This window comes from Zonotrichia albicollis, chromosome 1, assembly GCF_047830755.1.
Source record: "Zonotrichia albicollis isolate bZonAlb1 chromosome 1, bZonAlb1.hap1, whole genome shotgun sequence".
Classification (NCBI taxonomy): domain Eukaryota; kingdom Metazoa; phylum Chordata; class Aves; order Passeriformes; family Passerellidae; genus Zonotrichia; species Zonotrichia albicollis.
Genome location: NC_133819.1, coordinates 62,031,842 through 62,058,794, shown reverse-complemented (window position 1 = coordinate 62,058,794; position 26,953 = coordinate 62,031,842). Strand labels below are relative to the sequence as shown.

General features: G+C 37.7%; 1 protein-coding gene across 2 annotated transcripts in view; it reads right to left on the bottom strand.

The window, feature by feature from the left end:
- Positions 1-26,953, bottom strand: part of DCDC2 (doublecortin domain containing 2) — a 62,387-nt gene continuing 35,434 nt past the window's right edge. For both annotated transcript variants that reach the window (XM_026790264.2, XM_005481778.4), the window contains 3 exons: positions 15,164-15,264; positions 3,904-4,242; positions 1-2,646 (listed from right to left, as the gene is read on the bottom strand). In XM_026790264.2, coding sequence (XP_026646065.1) covers positions 2,539-2,646; positions 3,904-4,242; positions 15,164-15,264 — 548 coding nt within the window. In that variant the 3' untranslated portion in view covers positions 1-2,538. The remainder of the gene's footprint in view (positions 2,647-3,903; positions 4,243-15,163; positions 15,265-26,953) is intronic.

Genomic DNA, 26,953 nt, shown 5'->3' with positions numbered 1-26,953 from the left:
TCTGTACCAGTTCTCTTTAATAGCAAATTATTTTTAAAAATAAAAGCAAAACAAGAAAACAATTCTTTAAAAAAACCTCATAATTGTTGTACATAAGCTTAATAAAATAACATTACATAAACTTTACAAAATAATGTATCTCTCAGGTAAAACTGAGGTAAGCCATCACACACAACCGATCACGACAGAGAAACTATTAGCAAGATCATCTGTATCATTCTAGTTTAATTTCTACTAGAATTATTTGTTAGGCATAAACTAGTTTCCCTAAATAAAAGAACCTGATACAAAATTCATGTTGTCAGTGTTGCAAGTTGAATGATAAAATGGTCATATCTCTATTTCCAAACTGTCTGATTTGCTTTTCTGAAGAAATATATCCTGTCTTTCTTACAATAGAACAGAGGGGAAAACATTTTCAAAGTTGAGTAACACTCATGGGAATTTCATGTTCCTATGAAGAAAAATAATAACATTACATTTCCCTAGAATTTATTTTAATCCTTTAAATTATTCTTATTGATATCTGTTAGTCTTTTAAGCATGGAGAATACCAAACTTTTGGGGAAAGAAATGACAGAAACTATTGGCACTCAGAAGCTATAAATAGAAACCAACAATAAAGGCACCTGTGCCTGTGTTATTTTACCTCACTATCATCCACAGTTATTTTATCCATTCTGTTTCAGGCTTTTGGTGAGGGGGGGAGGAAGAGTTGGTTAGTTTTTACATCTGCTTAACTATAAATGTATTTTTAAATCCCAGAGAAATCAAATCTATTTGAGCATAGGCTTAATTGCTATCACAAAAAAAAAAAAAAAAAAAAAAAAAAGAGAAGCATGCATACTTTGCTTAAGAGCTTGGCTAAATGAGGAGCCTATTTTGAACTGATCACAAATGCAATATTCCCTTCGATCTTTGTCAGACAGCTCAACAGAAGCTACAGGTTTCACAGACAGAAGGTTTCAAGGTTTCACAGACAATTCAGAGATGTGACAGGGCAAACTGTTCTAACCCTGTTCATACATTTTTTAACATGTCTTTTATACCTACACTGCCAAAACACAGAAATATGCTGAAGGATCTCCACAAATTTCTATTACATTGGAAAAATATACTTAATAACTAGTAGAAGAAGGGAAGATGTTTGTTTGAGTTTCTGTTATGACAAGTGGCTCCTCACATTCCTTAAAAAGTGCTTCAACTTCAATTTGTTCATAAATGTAATTCTTGTCTTAATGGCATGAAATCAACAAAAATGACATTGAGTTTCTTGTAGTAATAATTTACTAGCATTAATGATAAGGAAACCCACTATTTCTTTTGTATAATTAATAAAATTATGCTCAGGGCTGTATTTCTACGAACTACAAATTATTCCCATTACTAACAGAGAAATGATAAGAGCAATGGAATCAGTGTCATTAAGAGAATTGATACTGTGGATCAATGCCTTATTCACTAAAGCATATTAAGCCACAGCCTATCAGGAGACAGCTTGCTCAAAAGGATGATGACACACTTCCAACCATTAAGGCTATGCAAAGGGTTCATAAATGCAATAATTATTCCTGACTTTTACAGAAAGCTGGGTGGGTTCATCCTGATGTCTCACATATTAAAATGGCTCCAACAACAGCAATGGTTTCATGGAAATTTCAGTCCAAATCTAGGCATGTGGGTTTTGGTTTTTTTTTTTTTTTATTTCATTAAGAAATTAAGCTTCTCTTTCACTGAATTACAAATCCATCCAAATTCAAAATTTAAAACTAATATACTATGTACTCTTCGTTTTTTGTTCATGATGACAATAATTCACTATTAGTGAATCAGTGCAGGATAATCAACAAAATTTTCTGTTTTAAATGGAAACAAGCTGCAGTATTGCAAGCTGTTCACATGTATTCGTAGTGCTAAATAAGTGCTGTTTATGCATGCAAAACGTAATAATTCTAATTAATGCACTGAAAATAGACTATTTAGTAACATTGAACTGGTCCCTCTCTATAGTAAACCATTTTCTGTGAGCATAAATCCATTAGGTGAGGAACATATTCTAGTTCTATCCTAATGTTATACCTGGAAATTATACCTATCATGTGGAATTTTAGAGGAAAAAATACACGTCTTAGTTAAAAGGTGAAAAATAGTTTCTTTTCATGAACAAATTGACAAAGAAGTTTTGACATTGAATCTGGGTGGGTCTCTTTTCCTTTCCTTGGAACAGTGTAATTTTTGTGGTTCGTCTATTGCTGCTAATACTATCTGATACCACAGAATAGTTCATTTATTTCTAATACTACTATAAAGTTCTCTTGTATTTCCCCCCCACCTTAATCCTATCAGAAAATCTCACCCTGTAAAAATAATTCTATGTTCTTCTAGTAGATATAAATGCTTGTTTTTCATCAGTCCATAGAGCATCATCATCTCTCCACTCATTACTCAACCCTCCTTCCTTAGCAATCACAAAAAATTACATGCTTTATATTTAAAGTGTTGTCCTTTTTCATTTTCTGCTCATGATGTTTTTCTTCTTTATGCAACTGCTGCACAGTCATTGCTCTGGTCGTTCTTTTCACTTTCTTGTGGGCTGGTGATTGTCACCCTTGGACTTGTGGATGCTTTTTCAAGACCAGGATCAACCTCAGGAAAAAGGACAGGCACTGTTACCGTCATCGGGTACCAAAGATTTCACTTCATTTCAATACTGCATTCAGCACCTCATATTAAAATTTCCACAAGATAATCTTAATGTGAAAAACATATTTTCCAAGAGTGAACATGTTAAAATTTTCATTTATTTTATACTTATATATCTTCCAAAGGAGAAAGCACTCACTTTAGAGGTTCCCCCCTACCATTTTTTCATCAAGCATCCAGTTACCCACATATGCATTTAAAGTGAATGCTCACTCACTTTCTCCCTTTCCATAAATAACTTCAGCTTATCTAAAACAAAAAAAAAGTTTCAAATATATGAAGCACAGAATAAATTCAGAGCCCAAGAAAATGTCATGTTACTCAATTCTCTGAACTGAAAAATATTCTTTTGTGTCATACAGGAACAGAAGAAAGCCCAGTTGCAAAGTTCAAGAAACCACTCCCAGTGTCACAGAAAGCAGAGGAAGAAACTCTTTTTCACCAGCCTGTAGGTGGGGAATGTGCAGCAATTTGCTCTGCTTCTGACACTCATGAATCCTACTCTTCCCAGACCTGGATTCTCCCCATCAAACAAAACACTTTGTTTCCCACACTCTGTGAGCTGGTCAGTTCATCTGACAGTCAGGGGAGTTCTTATTTATGTGAATTGCATTCCTCCATCTAAGCATGTTTCCAGGTATCCTAAATTACTGGATATTTGCTTTTAAACTGACTAAAGCTCCTTTCTTTGAAGGATCTTGTTCATATCTACTGTATTTTTCAATTTCTAAGAAAAAGAGATGAAACTTCCACAAAACAATGGCAAAAGCTCTTTATGAAATGTAACTTTTGTGAAAGTCAATTCATCAAAATAATGAGGCACTGGTGTCATGAACACACCTTTCTGCTCTGTCCTAGAAGACAAAGTAGTGTAGAAATATATAATGATTTTGCTTTTCTGGAAACTGCAAGATTTTTTTTTCATTACTTTTTTTTCAAAATCAGCATTCTAAGGAAAGTAGGAGATGCAGATTCATCAAATAGTGAGAAATATCTGCTTTCTCAGTCAGAGGGCATATAATGTAATTACTGATGTAGCTGATCTATACAGATGAAAAACAACTTTTCCACAAACCAAAGTTCCCAAAATGGTCTCAGGACTTTATCAGAAACTCACTACTTAGAGAGCAGATAAGAACTATAAGGCTGAGATGGATAAGGAACAATACCATAAGAAAGTTTGAAAAAATAAACACTCACCTGATTCTGACTACCAGAATCCTCTTTTATTTCTTCTTCAGGCTGAAGATCACCTTGGTAGTTCAAATGCTCCATTCCCTCACCATTTCCTTCATTGTTTTTGCCATTTAAATGGATAAGTTCCTTTTCCTCTCCTTGGTCAACATTCTCTGTTTCTCTTGCCTCATCTTCATAATTTTCATTTAATTTATTTTCATTTTTTTCCACTTCAATTTTTTCTTTAACAGTTTCCCCACTTTCCTCTCCATTCATTTCTGGATATTCTCCTTCATATGCCTCCTCTCCCCTGTCATCTTCCTCTTCTACATTTTCTTCTTCATCTACAGTTTCTGCTGGTCTCTGGTGAAAGGAAAAACAGAAACATTAGGGGGCATTTTAAACCAGAATGCTCCGTGCAATTATGAAATATGACGGACATCAAATTCACAATTACATCATTACTGAGAAGTAAGTATGCTAATTTGAGGTTTGTCTACATGGACAGCAAATTATGCTCCTGTACTTACACCCCATAATGCCATTTTATTCTTCATTTCCAAATTGTGTTGGTGAGATTTTAATTTATTACATAGAGTTTAAGCCATTTGACTACACTCAAAACAATTGGAATGAGCTAAATTTAATTGATACAGAAACAGCTTACTCTGTTCCATCTATTCCAGGTTCTCTGACTTTCTAGTATCTAGTACATACTTGTTTATAAAGTCCTGTCAAGACAAGAAAATATCATGTATTAAAAGCCTATAAGCTGTTCCCCCAGAAGCATTTTACCTGTGGACCAGGCCATGCCATGACCATCAGTCTTGCCTTCTTTGAATACACAGAAAAGTGGTTAGAGAGATGAGGTAGAGCTACCACTGGTCACTTCCAGGACATCATTCCCTTCCCACAGATCCCTGTGTAATTGCCTTGATTAGGTTTTGCGGGACATTTGGCAGCAATTTTTTCCTACACAGAATTCAACCAGCAGCCAGAAGAAACAAGATCTTGCCTCACCTTGTAGAAGAGTTGTCAGGAACTCACTATGGATAAAGCGGCTGGCAGCATCATCTCATGACATTTGTGCATCCATCTCATGGGAGATGGATGCACAAATTGTCTGGTCTTTGTCATTTGCCTTCCAGTTTCAACTTTTTTTCACCTGACTATTCAGTCCACCAATGGTCCCATCTGCCAAGATTACTTACACACTTGAGCTGAAGTATGAATAAAAATAAAGTGAAAAAATCCCACAGGAGTGACAAGGTGTCTGCCTCCCACCCAGCCTCATCAGACTCTAAATCAAAAGAAAACAAGCAATAGATTATATCTCCTAATCAAAACTGTTTGGAATTTTACTGTCCTTAGTAGCTCCTTTATGCAAGCAGCTATCTGCAACAGAGAAATTGTCTTCTAAAAATTTCTTTTTCTCATTAATCATAACATTTCAAAAGAATTCTCTCATCACCTTCAACGTATTAATAAGAGCCAGTTCAGTAAGATCAAGAATTTATTGATGCCTCTTGATGAAACATCTTGATGTTCCTTTGATATCTAAGTAGCAACATCAGACAACTTTATTATGCCAGTGCACAATGCCCCATTGGCACAGCTGCAAAATGAGCAAGTTATTGTGTTGCAATAATTCACAGAATATGGAATTACCAGGAATACTACGTGGGTACACAACCAAGTAAACAGTGGCTCCATAAGTGATTTTTGAAGTACAGTCATTTCTATGTGTTTTTTATTCAAGTCTTTCTGACTCTCTTTCATCTAGTAACATCAAACTGGCCTTATTACCACTAAAATAAAACTTTAACAAGCCAAGTCTTTACAGAAACCTTCAAAGAAGGCACCATCTAAAGCAAACTTGATCCAACCTTCATAACTTGCAGCACACAAAAATAGCAAAGAATCTGTAGATCTATAAATTCTCAGAAGTTACCTGATGCTCTTAGACATGTTATCTACTAATTTTCTTTCATTCTGCTAAGGAAATTAGCAGCTCTGAATTCTGACCAGAAACAGGAGAGCGTGGGACAAATTACATGCACCAGACACCACTAACTAAAAATGTGTTTCATTTTACTTAATGACATCTGCTTGCCATGGCATTACACACACTAAATGAAGAGAGGATGAGAAAAGTCAACACATACTTTCTCAGTTAACTGTTGGAGTCATCCAAGACATTACAATTCCAGCTTTTTGGTAGTGGGTACAAGCAGAAGTGAATGTATGCTCTTGCCTGCATGGCTTTAGTATGGTGGCTCGTTCTGGACTGTAGAAGAAGTGTATAAGCTTTATGCCATGCTGTAAACATATGCATCCCAATGCTTTAACTGGTTTCACTCTGTGGAAGCAATCTTTGGCATGGAAGCACAGTGGACATTTGAGGGACAGTGATTTCCTAAAGTGCTATGCTAGCTAGATTCATTTCACCTTATCTATCTCAAATAGATGTGGATGCAAATTTTTGAAGAGTTAAATCTGAGCAACATAGAATATAAACTCAGCATTTCTGTGCCCAGAAACTCACTGAAAGCTCACAGAGAATAGTACTGGCATGAAATAACATTCCAATTCCAACTAATTTAACTTGATCAATCAAGCTAAATTACAGGAAAAATAATAGTAGAAACCAAGATGAGTAGAACAACTCCCATCAGTGCAAGTATAATGTTCTTATAGTAACTGAAAATTTCAAGTGAGCTGAGCATATTACTACAATGTCATTATTATTACAGACAAAAATAAAAAGCCATGTTTTCAGCTAATTGGAAAGCAAAAGACATTCTTAATTTAAATCTCCTTTCAAGCTACACTACATAAGAATGGACATTTCAAACAAGTTAAAAATCAACATTGATTCATTACTTTTCACAAGGTAATTGTGTAGTTATACAAGAGTATTCATTACTTTTCACAAGGTAATCTGAAATGTAGTACAGTTCCCTCTGCATGCAGAGTCAAAGGTAGCCTTTCAAATGTGGATATGACCACTGACTGTGCATTTCAGACTGCACAGCAGACCTAAGACAGGACTATAGGGAGGAAACTGAAGGCCAAAATCACCCACCAAATAGGATATTGCTCTTTACATTAAAAAAGTGTGATAATTTCTACTGAGATCTTACTGACCTACTCACTATGCATAAATTAGTATTCTCTATTTTAAGTACACTTTCTTCACTGAGAAAGAGGTATACTAAGAAAATTTTGGATTTTTCATATTTAGGGAAAGAGAATGTTTATCTGTATATATACATGCAGGGGAGAAAACAGAAAAAGGGAGAAAACCAGAGGTCTTAATAGTGCAAAGCCTGTAAATGCTGTACATGCTTAACTTTACCTTCTTGAACAGTTTCAGTGATAGCAGTGATCCTGAAATTTTGAACTAAAGCTTACATTAAAGTACTTGGTAGGTCAGGGTGTAATTTAAAGTCCCCTGGAGTCATTGGGAAGCTTTTCATTGAATTCGATGCAGTCCAGCCATACCTCCACCTATGACTGCACAAATTGCGTATTATATATGCACCAAAATTACCACAAACTGTGCTCCCTCGGTCAGAATAAACCAGGATGGCACACTGAAAGCAAAACAGGTATGCTGAATGAGACCTACCTATTCTTGCAGAAATTGTCAGACTCAAGTCAGCAACGACCTCGTATACTAATGAGGAAGCAGTGACTTTTCCCATCTTAGTTTTTAGCTTTTCATCAGTCACCTTTTAAATAATCAAAATATTCTCAGTCAGAACTTCCTGTATGGAATGAATTGGATGGGTATCCCAGACAGAGGTGAGGCTGCTCTTTTTGTTGCTCAGAAGCCAAGAGTTCAGCCTTCAGCCATTGTGTTGGCTCACAGGAACTGTCCCTCACACCTGTGGTTCCTGTAAAAGCTCAGGGCATCTCAAATCCAGAGAAACAGCTCTGGATATATCTCCAGGTCTGAGGGCCTCTATCACCTCTATGTAACACAGTTCTCATAAAGGATATCAAGGATTGTAACAGAGAACAACAGTCACATCAAAAATTCATGTTGGAAGCAGCCAGCCAGTTGTAGCCCAGTGTAACTGAACATGGATACTGTAATGAACTACAGAATAAACGTTCCTGCATTAGTTTATTCCCGTCTACACACCGCAAAAAACAACAGCAAAACTTGGACTGGAGAAGCATTCCTATTCCTTAAGGTAATTTTCACAGTCAAGTGAATTCTAGAGCAGGGAGCTTTTCCAGTCACTGTGCTAGATTATTCCCATTCCTCCTATAGCCAGAACTAACCATAATAAGGTTTGTAATTTTGCCTTTTGCATAGTTCAAAGAAAATAGGAAGTAACCTTCCTTTTTGCATTGCTGGATTCATCTTCTAAGCAAAGGTGATAGTTTTGCAGTTTCATGCTTGAAAGCACATCACTTAAAATAACTATTTTTGAAACCATACCTGTGTGAATGTGAGAAGAGTTCTTTGCTTGTCATGGACTAGCAATAAAAAGAGTCACTGGCAAAAGACTTGTATATGTGCATTGAAAAGCATATTCAACCAAGGGCATGCAGAAAAACTGAGGCAGTTCTCAGCTTCTTGCTGGAAATACAGACCCAGCTCACCTTCTGGAAACCTCCTGACTTAACTAACAGGTTGATGAGAAACAGAGCCAATTTCATTTTGCATTCAAGAATTGCTTGACAGTCTTTTTAATCTTAGCAAAAACAGAGTGTTTAAAAAAGAAAGACATATTCTAATTACACTCATCATGCTATCATTCATTAAGAGCTACATTACCAAATGCCATCATCACTCAACAGCAGTAAGTCAGGAAATCTTCAGACATTGAAGCATTTGGCTTATTTTCCTCTAGGGATGCTAATGCAAACCTCTCAGAAGGTTTGTACATGACTGATACTGAAAAGTGCAGTATGAAAAAATCATTTAAGGCAGAAATTATTTTGTACCATTAATATAAAACATAATTTTGTGTTATTGAAGTCGTTTGGAAATGTTTACTTGGCTAATGGTCACTGCAGACAAACAATGAGGTAGACAACAAAAATCTTAATGGTCATGAAGAGCAGCATGAATACATCTCAGAAATGCAGCAGCAGGAACACTTGACTTCAATTGCACCAAAGCTCTCAGAACAGAGCTCCCCTGCTCCTACTCAGGAATATTTTGTAGCAGCACTGCATAGATTCCAACAGCGAAACATTTTGTTCCTGAACCAGAAAGTGTTGCTAAGTGACAGCAGCCCTCTTCTCTTCCACATCATTTACAAAACCCAGGCTCTTGAAAACAAGCAAATGAATAGTTAAGGTTCAACTGTCTTACACTTCCCACATAGTTCCTACATTTGCACAAAATGCACTGTTCCTGAAAGCAAAGAGTGCATAGTTCCTACATTTGCACAAAATGCACTGTTCCTGAAAGCAAATCCCTACAACATTTAAACTCCAACTTTTTCATGAGATGAGTGCCATTACTTTTTTTTTTACAACACATACAGCACCTGAATCCACAGTGCCTAATTTTTCATAATGTCACAGCATCCAGAATGAATGAAAACTAAAGAACTTGAGGTGTAGAAAAAAACCAGCTTTTCAAGCTCCCTTCATTGGTTTCATTGTCTACTGACTGGAAGCATACTTCCTTCCTTAATCATAATGCAGCCGTGATAGAGAAGCCAGCATCTTTGAGCACTGCCCTCTGGGGCCCCCAGCATGAGAGGGACATAGACCTCTCCTATGAAGACAGGCTCAGAGGGTTGGGGGGTTCAGTCTGGAGAAGAGAAAGCGGCAGAGACCCCTCACAGCACCTCCCAGGGCCTGAAGGGGGGCTCTGTGAAATCTGGAGAGGATCGTTTTAGCAGGGCATGTAGTGACAGGACCAAGGGGAATGACTTCAAACTGAAAGAGACCAGGGCTGTATTGGCTATTAGGAAGAAGATCTGTACTGTGAGGGTGGTGACAAATTTGAACAGGTTGCCCAGAGAAGCTGTGGATGCCCCATCCTTGGAAGTGTTCCAGACCAGGATAATGAGGCTCAGAGCAACCTGGGCTAGTGAAAGGTGTCCCTGCCTGTGGTAGAGGGGTTGAGATGATTTTTAAGGTCCTTTTCAACCTAAAGGATTCAAAGATTTGATAATCTTACAATAAAATTAGAAAAATATTTTCTAATATGTTACTAAGCCAAAAATACCTTTTTCCATCTACTTCGGTGACACTTAATGTTTATTTTTTCCCACAATATTTTGCATGCAAAATTTTCAATAAAATTTGCCTAAACTTCACTTCCTATAATATAGTATGATCTGCTGAGCATACCTGCAGATAATGAGAAAATTGTTAAGCATTTTAAAAAATGTCCTACTGAGACTGCAAAAATACAAATTAAAGCAAGTAAGTTATGCAATTTCAGAAACTGCCTGCTCTAGGATTGCTGAAATTTTTGACAACAGGGTTACACAGAGGAAACTTTTTTCAAAGTGGTGTCAAAACTAGTTTTACAAGAGGTTTACACTCCCAAGCTTCTCTCAGAAGTGAAAGCCCTCAACTGTTGGCCACAGAGGCCTCTAAAGACAAGGTCAGGCATTGCTACTACAGCTTCATAAATCACAGCTACCCAATGCAGATGATGCCTTGAGAAGGTGCTCTTGTACTGCCCAAGGTGTATCCATTAAGGTCTTTTAACAAAAACGTTATTCTTTAACTCTGTCTAGCCTCTGTTCTAGGTCAGCCTTCTCAAGGCACCACAGAAACCGAGGAAGGATCTCCCTTCTCATTCTGAACTGCAAGGAACCATTCAGAGTAAGTTTCCTTGTCTCACACAGGCAAACAATAACAACATTAAGTGTAAATCAGTGGAGCTGAAAGAAGTGAAAGAAGTGATTTCATTTGTAGTGAAATTTGAGCATAAGAAGTTCTGCATGTGTTCTTTCCAAAAGGCATTTTGAAATCCTTACTGATGTAGTGCAAAATGTTTTCTTGTGAAAAGTTGTAGCCTCTTTAATCAAAGAATGTCTCTTGTACTGCAGACAAGCAGTCGGTCTGTTGTAATGTTGAATCAACATAAACTTTAACATTTTGCCTTTGGCCATGGGGAAGATAAACATTTTATTCTGCTCACTGAGGTGAATCTTGGGTCTCTAAAGCAAAATGTGTATTCTATAATGAAAACTGCAAATGAAAGGTGAAAATTTTCTGCTACTGATGATATACTCCAGCTCCAGCTCACCTAGGAGAGATACACAATCTCACATCACATCAAAGCCCAGGAAATGGGAAATAATGAGTGGAGCACTGCATTAATCAGTGGACATGTCTGTAAAATTGAAAAGCAAATGGATAATGAAAGAACCAAGAATGTGAACATCTACAGAAAAACTCCAAACCAGTGCCTATTAGATAAATTTATCACCAAGTAATTTTTACAAATAAACACAGGAGAGAAGCAGATGGGGATGATGAATCTGGAGGGGGAAAATAACCCAAAGAACAAACCAAAACCCAAATGGAGTTCTTTCCACATCACATCTTAATAGCCAGTATCATATACCCCATGGCAAAGCAGGCTGGCACAACAACATGCCTGAATTGCTTCTGGGGTCATGCACTGGATAACTTCAGGTCTCATAACTCTCCTGCTTTCTCCACCTCCCAAGGGCTCAGCATGGGAGAAGAACAACCATGCTTATGGAAATGGATAAACTGTTTTGCACTGCAAGTGCAAACTTGCAGTGTTATTTCAGTATGATCACTAGAAACTGCTGCTTTTGTATTTTAGAACTTATAGAGAAAGAAAGAAAAAGAATAGGTTTTTCTAAAAGCTTTAAAAGTTAGAAATTTTTCTCTCAAAGTTACTTTGAATATATTTGCATTATTACCATCAAATTCAAAGTAACACACTTAATTACTATCTCCAATAAGAAACTACTATTGTTTTGCTGTCTCCCTGTCAAGAACCACCTTGTTCCCTTGCTATTTGCACAACTGATTTCATAGTCTGTCATCAGTCCCTATGAATGTTGACACAGTGATGCAAACAACCAACTTGGAGTAAGCCTGCATGTCAAAAGAAGAAACTAATAATTTTGTATTTGGGAGCTGAAGTCTTGGTAAAGAATATAGAACAGAAAGGTCTGGTTTGGTTTAAGGCAAAATATTCATTTTTTCTTCCTTGATGTTCAATTACAACTGTCAGCTAGTCTGCAGTAAAGCAAACCCTGTTCTTTTAATGTGTTTTCAGCTGGCAGACAGCATTTTACAGAACAGGACATAAGTGAGAGTCTAGCCAGTATAACACTAGGTTTAGTTAATGGCTAATCTGGCATTTGTTCAACTGTGTATTTCAAACAGCAAGACAGAGTAGGTGCATAAAAAGAAAAAAAATATTAAGCTCTATCTTCACCACCTCATTTATGTGGCTGATGGAAATGATAGCCTATCACAAGTGTCAGCATTCTAGTGAAAGCTGGCATGTAAATATTTATGCATTATGCAAGATAGTCAAGCCCTGGCTGGCTGTCCTTTCCCATATATCTAGCAATAACAGACACTGCAGCGCAGATAAGAAAAAGCTAAAAAGCTTTACATGACAGAATTTAAAACAATTTTAAATGGTCATTAATATGAACCTGAACATGCAAAATGCTGAATGCTTCTAAGGTTAGAGTGACCTTAGTTATCTGGGAATAAAAAGTACTCTGTGATACTCAGAAGGACAGGGCTTCTTGTGAGATTGCCAAGGAAACTATACATGAATTTTTAACATTATATATAAACCATGGCTTGTTTTGCAATAAATGTTGGTGCTTTGCTTGGCTTTTACAGAAACATGAAAATCAGATTGTTTGTAGCGTGCATGACTGATTTTTAAATATTTTTCCCCCTCGAATACAACTGCTTGCAATTCCTTGTCCAGATAGCATAATCTGTTGGTAGAAAAATATTTCCATCTGAACATGATGAATGGACCTTGGTAGATGATCTCAGAGGTATTCAGCAAGTTCCTAGCATCGCTAGCTTGCCAGCACATCTGATGCTCACTGGCAGCTATGTGAACAGTTCTACTGCCAAACAAAGGAGTGGTAGTAGAGAGTTTTTCCCCTCCCTATGGATGGTCACCACCCACAGGCAGAGGCAAACTGGGAAGACACACAGAGCTACTGCCTGTGCTATAGGATCTCTGTGGAGAAGTAAGGCAGCTGGTTCCAGGGTTGGATTTCATATGAATTGCAGTCAGCCTAAAAACTAAGGCCTGACAACCCAATTTACACAGCCAAATGTTCTACACTACCCAGAGGAATTCTTTACACACCTCCAGAGGCCAATAAACAGGCTAATAATTTCTGAATTTGATTATTACACTGTCAAGACCAGAGTAGGATGTGCTTCAGGATGTCATAAGAAACAAAGATTAAGACAACAGCTGGCATGTTCTTCCCCAATGTCACTGCTATCAATATTACACAACACATCCTAATTATCACTGCACCTCACCAGGACAACCAAATTAACAGGGCTGATGAGCTCTATGATGTTCATCCTATAAGACTCTGAGGCTGGGGCAGGTATGTGCTGTGAGAAGACACAGCTGTAGCATTCCTTCTATCAGGGACCAAGACAGTCTTGTTCTTGTTGCCTTGATCACCGGATTCATGGGTTTTCAAGAACAATGCCTATAAAATAGCTGAGCAATGTTCCTTCCCATTGAAGTGAATAAATAATGAGAATGATTCTTCTTAGCAACAGGAGCCTAAGATAAAATTTTTTAGATGGTATAGTGTCGGTCTTCCAAGTGGCAAATAAGTTCATACAGCATCTATTTCCCCTCAGGTATTGTGTTTAAAAGCAGAACACAAGCTAAAGGTATATATGTCTAGTATTCTTTTACACAATACAAATAATTTTTTAAAAAATCAGCCAGATAAATAGTAAACACTATTTAGTAAGCAATTAAATATTGTCATAAGCTCTAGCCCATAAACTTTTTCGTTTGTCACTGTGCTGAACTTTCTCCTAAATGTCTCTCCAAAATATCTTCTAAATACCTCTCTTCTGCTGAGAAGGACTCAAAGCTGGACAAATACTCTAGATGCAACCTCAGAGATGGCGAGTCAAGAAAGATAATCAGTGACCTTGATGTGCTGGCTGTGCTTTTACTAGCCCAGCCTGCACAGTCCACCTCATCCCCACAGGGAGCACCACCAACTCAATTAGGCAGCCACAGGAGCTCCATGGCATTTCTGCAGCTCCTTTCTAGCCCACCTGTCTCCAGACTGCACTGGGAGTTAACTGCACTACAGGTGCCCAACTTTGTACCTCTCGAACTTCTGAGGCTCAAGTCACCCTATTCCCTCAAGCTGCTGAGATTGCTCTGAAAGACAGCCCTGCCTTCACCTGATAACAACAGCTGGGCCTGGCTAAGGCTGTGTCCCATGCCATCATCTGTGTGACCCATGAACATATTATAATGTCTCAGATACAGTATCGAACCATGAGGACCAGCATCTGTAAATAGGTGCCAGTTAAATCTCAACCAGCTGACCTTTTCAATCTCACCAAACCAGCAGGTTTTTTACCTACCTTTTAGCCCACAAATCCAGTTTCCACTCTCATTAAGGATATTTTCCTCCCCATACTTACCACACTTCTTCCAATTTCTCCTACACAAATACAGAAGTCTACACTGAAAGCAAGATGAAGGACAGTAACTGCTGTTACTGTTAGATTCAATTTACCTAGTCCTTGTATTATTTCAGTCCACAGGAGTACAAAGTACAAAAAGGGAGATATAATCTTATATTAAGTTATCAAGACCCATTTATTGCACATAAATCTTAGGATTAAAAAATTGGCCAACAAAGCACCATGTTGCTCCAACAGAACAAAATGCTGTCAGCTTTAACAAAAATCAGATAAATCTGCACCTGTTGTGGTCCAGGACTGGAGGAATACTGCTCTACCAGTATAAAGAGACTGCAATTCAGGTGAACTTATTTGGTAGGATGTAACAGTGGGGAGTCTGATTCTCTAAGGCTCTGTTAGAGCTCTCAGAGCAGTTCTGAAGCTGATGAAAAGGTAACTGACATTTGACACATTAATACAGAAAGGGAGATTTGCTGAAGCTGCCATAAAAGAAGCAGTATTGTTGAGCTTACAGTCATCCCCACAGAATTATGCTGTACACTTGAAAGAAATGGAGGAAAGAGAAACAACACACAATCTGTAATCCTTAAAAACAAAAAAAAGCAAAACCATTTATTTAAAACTTGATCACTACCTGGTCCAGTGGAACTTCCACAAGAGTATCTTCATCTTCTTGCACTTCAATTGCCCCCCACATTTCAGACCCCTCTTCTCTGGCTTTGTAACTATCTTCACCTATAATGGGAAAGATAAAGTGGAAGGAAGTGAAGTCCAATACTGACACAGTGTGGCTCAACTGCTGAACTGCACATTCAATTTTGCTCCTGAGAACAGCTTTCTGAGCTGACCCATCATTCCCCACACAGTTCTTTCAAGTCTTCAGTCTCCCATTACTGTCAATTGGTTTTTCTTTCCTTTTAACAACAAATACTTATATACCACACCACTTGGGGAAGGGAGGAGAAAAACCAAAGGGAAAGGGAGCTGAACAAAGTCCTGGATCTGAAGTTCCTTCACTCTGGGCAAAGGTCAAGAGTGAATCTGAACTAGGTACATTACAACAACAACATAATACTTCTGTTTCTACAGCCAATTATAGTATCCTTTAATAATAAGCATTACAAAATACATCTATCAAAAATTTCAGTCTCTGAATCAAAAACGAACATGCTGAATCAGGTTAGGGTTAAAAAATTAAGATAAACAGTTGGATTAGCTCTACTCCTCAACTCTGGGCACATGCAGGTAGAGCTATGGCTGAAACTCCACATCCATATTAAAAGGCATGTACTCCTGGAAAATAAGGATTAACAGTTACATTTTGCAGAGGTTTTACACCATTTAGTTTAAGTAATTTCTTTTCCCTGAGTATAAGAAGCAACTAGGGGTCTTTGAAGTTTCCAGCACAAGTCTTATGATATCAGCTAATTCGGAAAGTGAATATAGGTACATACAGAAAACAATTTCCAAGTGATGCAGGATCCTCTGTATTGTCCCCTGAACTGAAAACTAAAGGCCAGAAACTAAAGGCACAAGTTACTCCAAATCATCTCTCTCCATTGATCTAGGAAATATGATGTGCCCATATCCAACATAATATGTAACCACAGTAAGAAAGACAAAAAAGTATTTCCACTGTTTCTGACTGCCTCCTAGTTCTTCCTTGCTAATGTCAACAGGCCATGCAAATTGATCTGCATTGCTGCATGCTGCTAAATGAACAGCTTTATTGTAGCACAGAGCCACTTTGGTGGAAAAGGAATTAATAAAATCCCAAAACCTAGGGAAATCCAGAGTCCGTCCATGTAAAAAGCACTGACTACTCCAGTAGTTTTTCAGTTACTTTTTCATCACTGTGAGAGCCAAGGGAAGAGTTTGCCCTGGGAACAAGTTCTGAGGCACCATACTGCTGCAAATGGCTGACTGGAGGGGAGTGCCAGATGGCCTTGGACAGTGGCCTGACAGCCACTGCCCAGAGGACCAGAAGTGAAGGCCATTCTCCCAGAAATGAAGGGGCAGAAATGGGGGTTTCTATGTCACATCACAATGAAATTCCAAAGTGGTACTGCTGGGTGCATCTTAGGAGAAAGATTTCCTGATGGACAGAGCACCTTGAATACCCAGGCATCAGTCCTGCTGGAACCTCCCCACCCTACCAAAAGGTCCATACTACTATGTCCTCTGAAAGTATCCCTGTTGGAAATACCAGAGGGGTCTTAGCATCATTGCTTGGATTCCTATCCTAAATAACTCACACATATTTTTCAAGACCTCATTTTTGTAATTCACATGAAAATAATCATTTTCTTTTCTGGCTTCCTTTTTCTTGGGATTTACTAAATACGATGCATGTGCATGTATGTTCCATTGAAACCAATAAAGGACATTCAATACTTGATAGCAGTATGATAAATCTTGGACAATATACCTGTATATATCTCATTACAAATCCCCTTTGACACAAGACTTGTATGGGTTTTCTGACAAAATCAGCAAAAAAAACATGGAGTGGCTGAGGATAACAAGAAAATGCATCTGAACAGATGCTACTTGTACTTTTTCAAAGAATCAATGCACTTCACATTTCCCATTTTTCTGAGCTCTCTAAGAGACAGAATGTTCTGTTTCTCTTACCTGGTATTATCATTGCTGCCTCTCATCACAGGCACTTGAGTTATAGATTTACACCATATTCTGAGAGGAAAACATGATGTGTTCCCTAAAAGCCACTATGAAGACTCTCCTATTTCAAGGCTTTCCCTTAAGTGTGTAAGAAAATAGCCTTGCCCTAGATTCCTTGGCTCACTGAACTACAGAAAGTCAACTCAGTGTCTGAAAGAGCTGTATTTAATGTCACTATCCTTCCATTTAGGCTCTGTAATAACACCTTTGCCTTCAAGGTCCCCAAGTATTTCAACCAAAATGGGGACTGTGTGGCCTCTAGAGGTAAAAAGGATTTGGGTGCAGGGGCAATTTTCATCAGGTTTTTACTCCAGGGCAAAAGAAGGAGTACAAGGGAGATGAACATGTGTTACCCCTGGAGGCCAAATCCACTCAAGAGCTGAGGATTCTCAATTTTAAAGCACCTCTTCTTAGAAGAGCAGATCAGGCTCAGGGCTATGCTGAATAACCCAAGGGACACACTTACACAGTATTTTGAAAAAACTTACTCATGTAACCAGGAGGGAGCAAGAGACAGGAAAGAAGACTGTAAGTTTCAGTAAGGAATCATATTTCTCATTTAAAAGAGAGTGTCCAAAAAGGTAGTAACAGCAGGATTTCAATAAGCAAAATCTGAAATCTCCATGGAATTTCCTCCAAGCACTTTCTAGCAGGTGTTTGCTCAGAAAGCTGGTCAGAAATGAAAACATATTAGTTGAAAAGAACTCTGCATAATACTGCAGCATGTCTCGGGGATACCACTGTTCATTGTCTTGCACAGAAAGCATTCTCAAGAGAAACAGCACTCCTGTTCTTCCACAGACTGAAAATATTATTTAAGGAAAATAGAACATTTGCAAAAAAAGTGAAATTAATTATTTATCTCTGCACAAACATAAGAGAATAGAAGACAGATGTCCAAAATACATGTACGGTCAGGGAAAGAATTAAAATACTTAGGTCTGAAATGTGCCAAAACAGATGAAGAAAAAAATTACACTAACTGAAAAATGGGGAAGTTGTAATACTTGAACCAAAAATTCCAAAGGAAATGGCAATGAATGCAATTAGGCTTACATTAGGACACACAGAGTTGTCTTATGCTATAAAAAGTGAAAGACAAAAATTGCAAAATAATTTACATAAAATTAATTTGAATAAATGGAGCATTATAAAAATAACTTAAAATGTTAACATTATTAGCATTGCTAATCTACAGCCAGAAATATTTACACTTTCTGCATGTGAAGTTACAAATATCTGGAGGATGGAAGATTAGTGAAAGACCAACACATTTCTTGTTTGTTTGATTCCGTGTCAAGATCTTGTCAACAGGAGTTTGCAGGCCACATTAATCACAATTATTGGTGCTCTGAGTTACTTCCAAGGAAATGTTTTCAGTTGGGTAACTTTGCCTCATATTTTATAGATAATGCTTTTTGGTTTAGGAAAAAAAACTATGAAAAAATGTTATTGATGCAATATTTCACATCTCTGTGTCTGAATCATTAGTCAGTTTCTTCACATGTCTCTAAGGGAGAAAAAACAAGAAAGTATTTTAGAAAATGCCATAAATTACATGAAGAACCATTTCTGCAAGTCTTCATCCTCTATTGTTATGGGCTTCTATTGCAATCTCTATTGAAGCAGAAATATGTGGTGTACCCTGCCAAAAAAAATTCCAGGACTTCCATTAAATGGGACATTTATGACTACTCCAAACAGTTCCTAAAAAATTGTAGATTAAACATGCTCCTCTTTTATGAGTCAGCTCTGATTTTCTTGTGCCTCAAACTACCTGAGAACTGACCACAGACAGGGCCATGGCAACACTGGGGCAGAAGAGCTCTGAAAGGGGGTAAGAAAGGAAGGTGCGTCTCCCCATGGCATTGCTGGTAAGTATAAACAGAGGATTTATTTCAGTTAGGTCCTCGCTTCTCCATGCCACAACACGTGCAGCTTCTGTCAACAGGCCAAGCAAAATATTACTGAAAGTTTCGTGATCTTTTGTGGGGATATTTTTCCATGGTGTCCAGACAAAAAGAAGACACTGGAGTTTTTCAAGTTTTGTCAGTCACTGAGTGCCAATAGACTACCTTGAGCCAAAAATCAGCACTATTTTTTATACCCTAAACAAAGAGAGCTAGGTAACCAAAACATCTCCTGTTATTTCTGATTATCTTAAAGCAGGGTCATATTCAGCAATTGAGGTAAAAAGGGGGAAGAAGAACCTGCAGAAGGGCAAAAAACAGATCATTCAAAAGGAGCAGCCAGGTGAAGAGAGAATATGCAGGGACTGGAGGATAGAGACACTGATGGAGATGATGAAGGCACAGTGATGAAAAAATATGTGGAATGAGGAACAGTGTAAGAGAAAATAGAAAGATGAGAAAATACTGGTGAGAAAAAGGGAAGCAACAGGGTCCAATGCACTGACTGGAAGGCAGAAAAATGGCTTTTAGGGAGTGGAAGAGTAGAAGCTTGAAAGAATGAGAGGAGAGGAATATACATGTCAGCAGATATCCAAGCCAATTTAAGCTTCCTAAAAGAATCTTCCTTCAGGAAAACCTGCAAAGAAGAATGCTGTTGGACTACTACCTGGTATTGAATGTCTGTATTCCGATGTTACCACGCACACAGAAGTGCAGCAAAAAAAAACAGCAATGAAAAAATGCACCTTGTTTTCAGGCAGATATTTTTACTGATTTTTTGTTCATATTTATTTCTTCAACAAGGAATACTTATTAAGACTCTGGAGAGTGAAAAGAGTTCTTACAGGATTTTTTTGGTTTCACGCTGAAGAGATGAACAAAAACTGCAACCATAAGTGCTTTCCTACAGAGTATCTTCAAGAGTTGTGCTCTCTCCTGCCTCTTCTCCAGCTCCATAATCCCACAGAGAGAAAGAATGATGAAATCTCAGAGGGATCCAGATGGCTTAAAGCTCTGAATTCCTTGAAGTTTTGTCAGTGTTACCAGGAAAAAGGAACATTTGGAGCCTGGTAACAGCCCTGCCAAGGAAAGGTAACTACTGCCTCAAAACAGCCGTGGACCAACTCAACCTGCCCCAAGTAAGTTGAAATGATACAGGTGTTGGAACACTGGCACCACTTACCTGCTACGGCTGGGAGCAAGGAAGCCACACAGAGTACGAACAAGAGAAATTTCCAGCTGAAAAAGGCAGTGAAATTACAGGAGCAGGATGTTACCTCTACACTTAGTTTTTAGTAATCAGGTCCAGAGGCTACAGGTGAGAGGAAGGCACTGTGGTCAGGTTTGGATGAGAACCTTGGAAAGGATAATGGCTGGAAACAGGGGGTGAGGTTTCTGAGTTTGTACTTGGCCAAGGTCTATCTCAAAGTAAGCAGCTCAGTGCTCAGCTGCTTTCAACAAGGATAGAAGGTGGTACTGTATTCCTGCAGAGCTTTTCAGTTCTCTGTTGCAAATGGACTGATAAAATCAATTCATTCAATTTAGGATTCAATTTAAGACAATTTCAAGACTTCCTAATGACTTTCACAATGACTCTTAAAAGTCAAAGATCTTCATTTTGAGAGTTACCTACTCTGTCCTGACCCTTACCCATGCCAGCTCTTGCTGGCTTTGCAGCCCTGGGGAATTCATTTGTGTGAAAGGGATTCTGCTGCCCATTCAGGAGAATTTTCCAGCTATTTTCTAGATCTTTTCTACTTCCTGATCTCCTGATAGGTACAGAACATGTAAGTTACCAGCAAGAGCAAATTTATAAATGCCCAAAAGATTTCGACTAGCAACATTTCATTGGTCACATTTTAGTGGTTGTCTCAACACAGAAGTGTTCAGTGTATTGTGCATTCAGTTCAGCATGTAGAGAAAGAAACCACAAATTGGTGCATGTATAAGCAAGCAAGTCCTGGCTAAAATGGGAAGATCATTTTCTGTTTGATGCTATTCAGTATTTCAGCTGGAATTCTTTTTCTACACTTTGATAAACAAGGTTATATGACTTTATTAAACACCAATTAAATGATATATTAAACTAGCTGATAAGAAATCTGTACTTTTAAAATAATTAAGCACAGGAATAAATAGCTTTTATTTAAGCTCCTTTCATAAACATCATTAACTATGAAGCATTTATTGCAGCAAAAATTACAAAATTATAGAGATATTAATGCATTTCAAATTTTAAACTGATTGAAATTTAGTAGTAGAAATTTTAAAAGTCATTGTAATAATAATCTTCCCTGAATATTTTGTGGAAATCTGAGGCATTTACTATGTGCAAGCCCTATAGGTAAGGAAGGAAGTTAATGTAACCATAAAAAAAAATAATGTGACTTACAACAGAGACTGCATCATAAAAGCAGTAAAATTAAAAACAAAATGTAAAAAATAAAAAAGTGGCTCATAAAATTGAATAGTTTGCTGTGAGCAAAAAGGAGGACATCTGTTTATGTCTGCACACAACATAATTTTATATTCTTGTTTTGTGTATGTTTTGGGGTTTATTTAATTTAAAAGTATCTCTGTTGAACAAGATCCATTTCCAACAAGGAGCCACTGCCATCATGATAGTTCTGCATGTGTCTTCATGCCTGTGACTCCTGTCATCAAAATGCAATGGAATTGAAAACAACCTGCTAGCAATATACATATGAAACTGTTGAGAATATTAAAAAGTACATAGTTTTCTTTCCTTGATACTATTGCGGCCTCAAGTTTTTAAGCAATTGCTTCCTCTCTTTTGAAAATTTTAAATCTGTAGTATAATTTGGTGCCATTAGAGAATGCTGACATCTGATTACCTCAACAGAAACTGCAAAAGGTGCTTCTAGGGGTTGCCCTTGTATGCAGCACTCTCCCTTACTGATAGGAAATATGGTAATGCTGGAGCAAGGGAAAAGCTGCCATAGCTCAGTCATCTTTACACATCAACAGCTACAAAAATAAAGGACTGACTGTCATAATATAAGGATTTTTTCTTCCCTTTCCATGTTTTGGCCCTTCATCCCACTTACTCTCCATGTTTCTAAGCATCCAATGTATTAATTGATTTAAATTATAGATCATTAAGGAAGGCCATTTGCATTTTTAAATTAAGAAAGCAGTTGTCATTCAGCTACATTTTACAAATTCCATGCCTGTTACATAACTCAGCCTTCTCTTGAGTACAGTTGAGTGCTAGGGGCTAAACTGTCACTAAACAAATGCAAAAGCCCTGAAATGTCTGTCCTGGTCCCATCATTCCAAACGTTTACACCCTCCTACCAGGAATTAAGCAGCATGCTTTCCTGCTGATAAGTCTGTATTTCCCTATTTAACATTTTGTGAAGTATTCACTTCCCTAAAAGCAAACCCAAAGAAACTTGTGTGTTTGAATAAAATGACTGCAAGGTTTATCATCATCTTAATTCCACACTGGCATTAGAATGCTCTGGCTACCACGATCCAGCACTGTAACAACACACACCTACAGCAAAAAGGGTTCTCATTTCTTCATACAGATTTATCTCCTACTATGCAAGGAATAAGCCAGCAGGTCTTGTAAAATCTCTGCAAATGAGGAGCTCTCTCTTTCTTCAGCAGTCTTTTCATCTGCTTTGACAATACCAGAATGATATGGTCTGTGTTTTAATGGCAGATAGGTTTTTAATCTTAAAAATTGTCAGCCGGAAAACACAGACAACAGTTTCAGCTCACAATGCAGAGTGGATATTCAGCAGCCCAGGTTTGTACTCTGGCAAGTTCATAATTTTACTGAAACCAATTCAGAGCAGGACAGCAATACCTGGGATTCTGTGCAGCTTTCCTTATAAATAAGGGTTGGCCTTTTTCTTCCTTTTCCTTAGCCAGTAACAAACCCAGGAAACTGAGATGACAACTAACTTCTAAGACCTCATAATACTCAAAAATAGATCGGAAAAACTGTGGAATGGGTCAGCCCATGCCCACTCTATGACTTGTCCAAATCAAAGAAAAATCTCAAACTCCATCTCAACCTCTAGAACTTCAAACTCTCTAAGTTCTTTTATAGTTTACATAGAGAGTTACTTCACAAGCCATGTGACCACAATTAAACTATTGCATTTGAATGGAACAGGCTTTAAATAAGGGCTCTCCCCTCCAAAAATTTTCTGCTACACTTCTGAATTTGCTACTTTCCTGATCAACTTCCTACACATACTCTTTACAGGATGTGGCACAAACAAAAAAATTAATAGGTTGGGGGTTTTTTTGGTGGTTTGCTGTCTTTTTTAAACCTCAAAACAAGCTGCTGATAATTAAATATACCTTTGGTGTCACTTTCATAAACTCAGATTCTGCTGAATTCTGAACCAGATTCACTAGTCTAAGCTCTAAATCTCACATTTCTAATTGCAATTGCTGTTGCATACAATATATTTAATGTTATTAAGGTGCCTATGAGTGCAGTGGAAACCTGATCATAGCATTAATGTTGTTCCTCATAGGTTACAAACACAAAGCATCAGCTCACAATCTACTGGATTTGCCCTGAGAAGGGGTGAATGTAAGTCTTGCACAGAGCTTTCAACTCTAAGAGATTCTTTAATCATCTTGATTGAAGAGGATTATGAAATGGATCAGTTGTAATATAAATGGCATGCTGGTGAAATTCTCAGTGTATTAAAAAAATAAATTCAAATAAATATACAGCTAGCCCAACTAAACTCAGTTGGAAGATTAGGTTAGGACTTAAATACACTGGGCATAATTCTTCAGAAGAATTAAGAACCAGGAAACAATCACTTTCAAACAGTCTAACACTCAAGAGAGAATCCATGCAATGCTAAATTGGAAGGGGAAAGGACAGCAAAGAATATGGGATACATTTGCTACTATGAACGTTTTCTTTTTATCTATTTCCATACACCCCAAAATATGCATGTGTAAACTCACTATGCAATTTATTGGTTTCAGATTAAAATTAATTAATCACTTATCAGTGACAGCCAAATGCAGCCAGCTAAAATGCCAAAGTCTTTTTTACTGTCCATCAGGAAAAAATAAAAATAAAATTATAATAAAAATAAAATTATAATAAAAATCAAATAAAATTCCCAAGACAAATGCTTCCCTTACTCAATTCAAAACCTTTGAGTTTGAAGGACTGTTTTGGAATAAACTTCAAAGCCAATTTAGGAACTGCAATGAGCCTTCAGAATAGACAGTGGAGCTGTACTGATCAAAACAACATTTGGGTGTCACCATTATCACTGTGTTCCTGGAGCCGACTTCGGGTTCTCCACGAAGAGTAAATCTCCATTTCAGAATAAGACTCCTCACATTAAAATGAACCTGAAAATGTCATCATTCAAGGCAGCAAGGCAGCAATTACATACCTACTTCATATATCCAGTACTTCAGCACCCAGTCTAAACTAGATTTCTAATTTCACTGTCAGCTGAGAGAACAAACCAACCTGAATACCAGCTTGTAAGGTATTTTCATCAGCAGCCCCACTAGTCACACAGCCACTGAAGGGGTCTGTCTCACCCCAAGACAAGATGACAAACCAGGACAGAGCAAGGGAGATTCTCTGCTGACAGGGAGACTTTCAGAGCACTAAAAGCACACATTAGGAGAAGCTTCAACAGCCTGTATTCTGCCCTTTCAAGCTGCACTGGGTGTTAGTGCAGCTCTCCAGTGTATGGAGAAGTACTGAAAACAACAGGTGAAACAGTGCCCCCAGAAAAGGGAATGCACCCTTGGCCTGTCCTTTGGATCCCAACACACTGTCCCAGCAGCATAAGTCCTTCCAAACCCGAAGGGAAGTGTGACAGGTCCTCAGCAGACATGCAAACAAAGCATAAAGGCACAGGGTAAGTACAAGTATGCACACACCATGTCTCGCTGCCAGAGGAAGCCATGCCCACTTATTTGTATTCTGAAACCCAGAGGCCCAATATCTTTAAACATTAACTTCAGTGGAGGTTTTTTTTTGTTAGAAATGAAACAGCTCTTTGTTTTTTAACAAGATTTGTCCAGTTTGCCTGTTGGCTTTCTCTCCTGTTGGTTTTCTTTCCTTTTAACTAAATTAAAGATTCTTGTTCCACAGCTGTAGCACAGCATTCACATTAACTTGTAATGAATGCTTAAAATACAAAAAAAAGACAAAAAAAAAAAAAAACCCAAACCAATATTCTTTGCTCTGTTGAGTTCTCAACACACTTCCATAATTTTAATACTAAGCACACTACAGTTGTGCAGGCTATGCTTAAAGGCTGCATGGCAATAAGGTGAACAAATTATGAAATGAACTAAGCATCTGAGCTAGTAAATAAAGGAAAGAAAAATTGTCTTTATGGTATCAAAATGACAAGGTAAAACAACAGTTAAAAGAATCCAAAGGAAAGCAAAAAACCTTGGGGGAAAAAATCAGAGCTGACATTAAAACTCACCAATCCCCCAGCTGTTAGAAAAATACAAAAATGAATCACCTGAGGATTGAAGTGGTGGTATTTGGGAAAACCCTGATGAAAATGCTGATGAGGGAGAATAAGTCTCTGATGAAATAACTGAACCTCTAGGTCCTCCTCTAAAAAGGAAGAGGTTCTAGAATTAAAAATTATACCCGTAATTAAGACTGAAGTGTTCAAAGGACCTCAAGGAGGTCAGAAAAAAACGATGGTCAGAACTACTCCCTGGATGTCTTGCAAGTGGCAAACATACAGGAAAAATATGGATGAAAACCAGGGGAGTCAGAGACTGAGGATTTGTTGAGAGTAAGTCTCTCAGGAGCAAGTAGAATATTGCTGGATGGAAGTGAAGGTATGGATCAGTGAAAAATGCACTGTCTGTCCATTTTTGCCAACTAGAAGAGAAGAGGGAGACTCCTTTTCCCTGTGATGTTACTGGGGGATCTAGGAAAATCCTCCTGGGGAAAAATTAATCATAAGAGATATTTTACACTAAAAATTCTCAATTTTCTTGGGCTGTTCTTTCCTGATAAAAATCACTTTACCAGATAATTCAGGGATGAAGATGAGAAGGAGTAGGAGAAGGTAGAGAACTAAGAAATTCTGCAAAGAAAAGATGTCGTATGGTAAAATATTGACTCCATGACAACATTTTCATACACTGATGTAATTCAACTTGATAAAACAGATATTGCATACAGAGGCATAAACATTCAAGTAGGGAAAGGCACAAGTATAACTATTACATTGATTTTATTAAATTTTCCTGAATATTGCAAGGTTGCTGTATTTTTAATTTTATTTCCGTTAAAAGGCATGCTTGGTCTCTCAGAGTCTTAATAAAATCTTCTTTCAACTTCTCTCCTTTCTCTACTACAACCTAAATTTCTACATGAGAAAAGGACCAAAATATGTAATTTACTACTTCCATATGCTGAAATTTGCACACACCATCCCCTTAATTTAGACCACTACTCACTGTATCATAAGGAACATTCTGTTAAAATATGTCCATCTAGAGCTCAGTAGTCTTTGAACGCTAGATAAAATCATTCCATAAGGCTAGATACTGGGAGCCAGGAGTCTTATTGAACCTAGGACTGAGCCTATCAATCAACCCCATTCAATAATGTGCAGGGCTGCATATTGGTCAGGAGGAACATAGGTCATGGAAAGAGCAGGACCAGCTTCTATACCCACGTGGTCATCTCATGAAATATTCACCCCTATTACAAGGTAATGTATGGATACTTAATACGGATTCATCCCAATCTCCGCAGAAGTCAATCCTACTATGTTAAGACCTCTATTGAAAGAAGCCCTGATAACATTAAAATTTTTTTT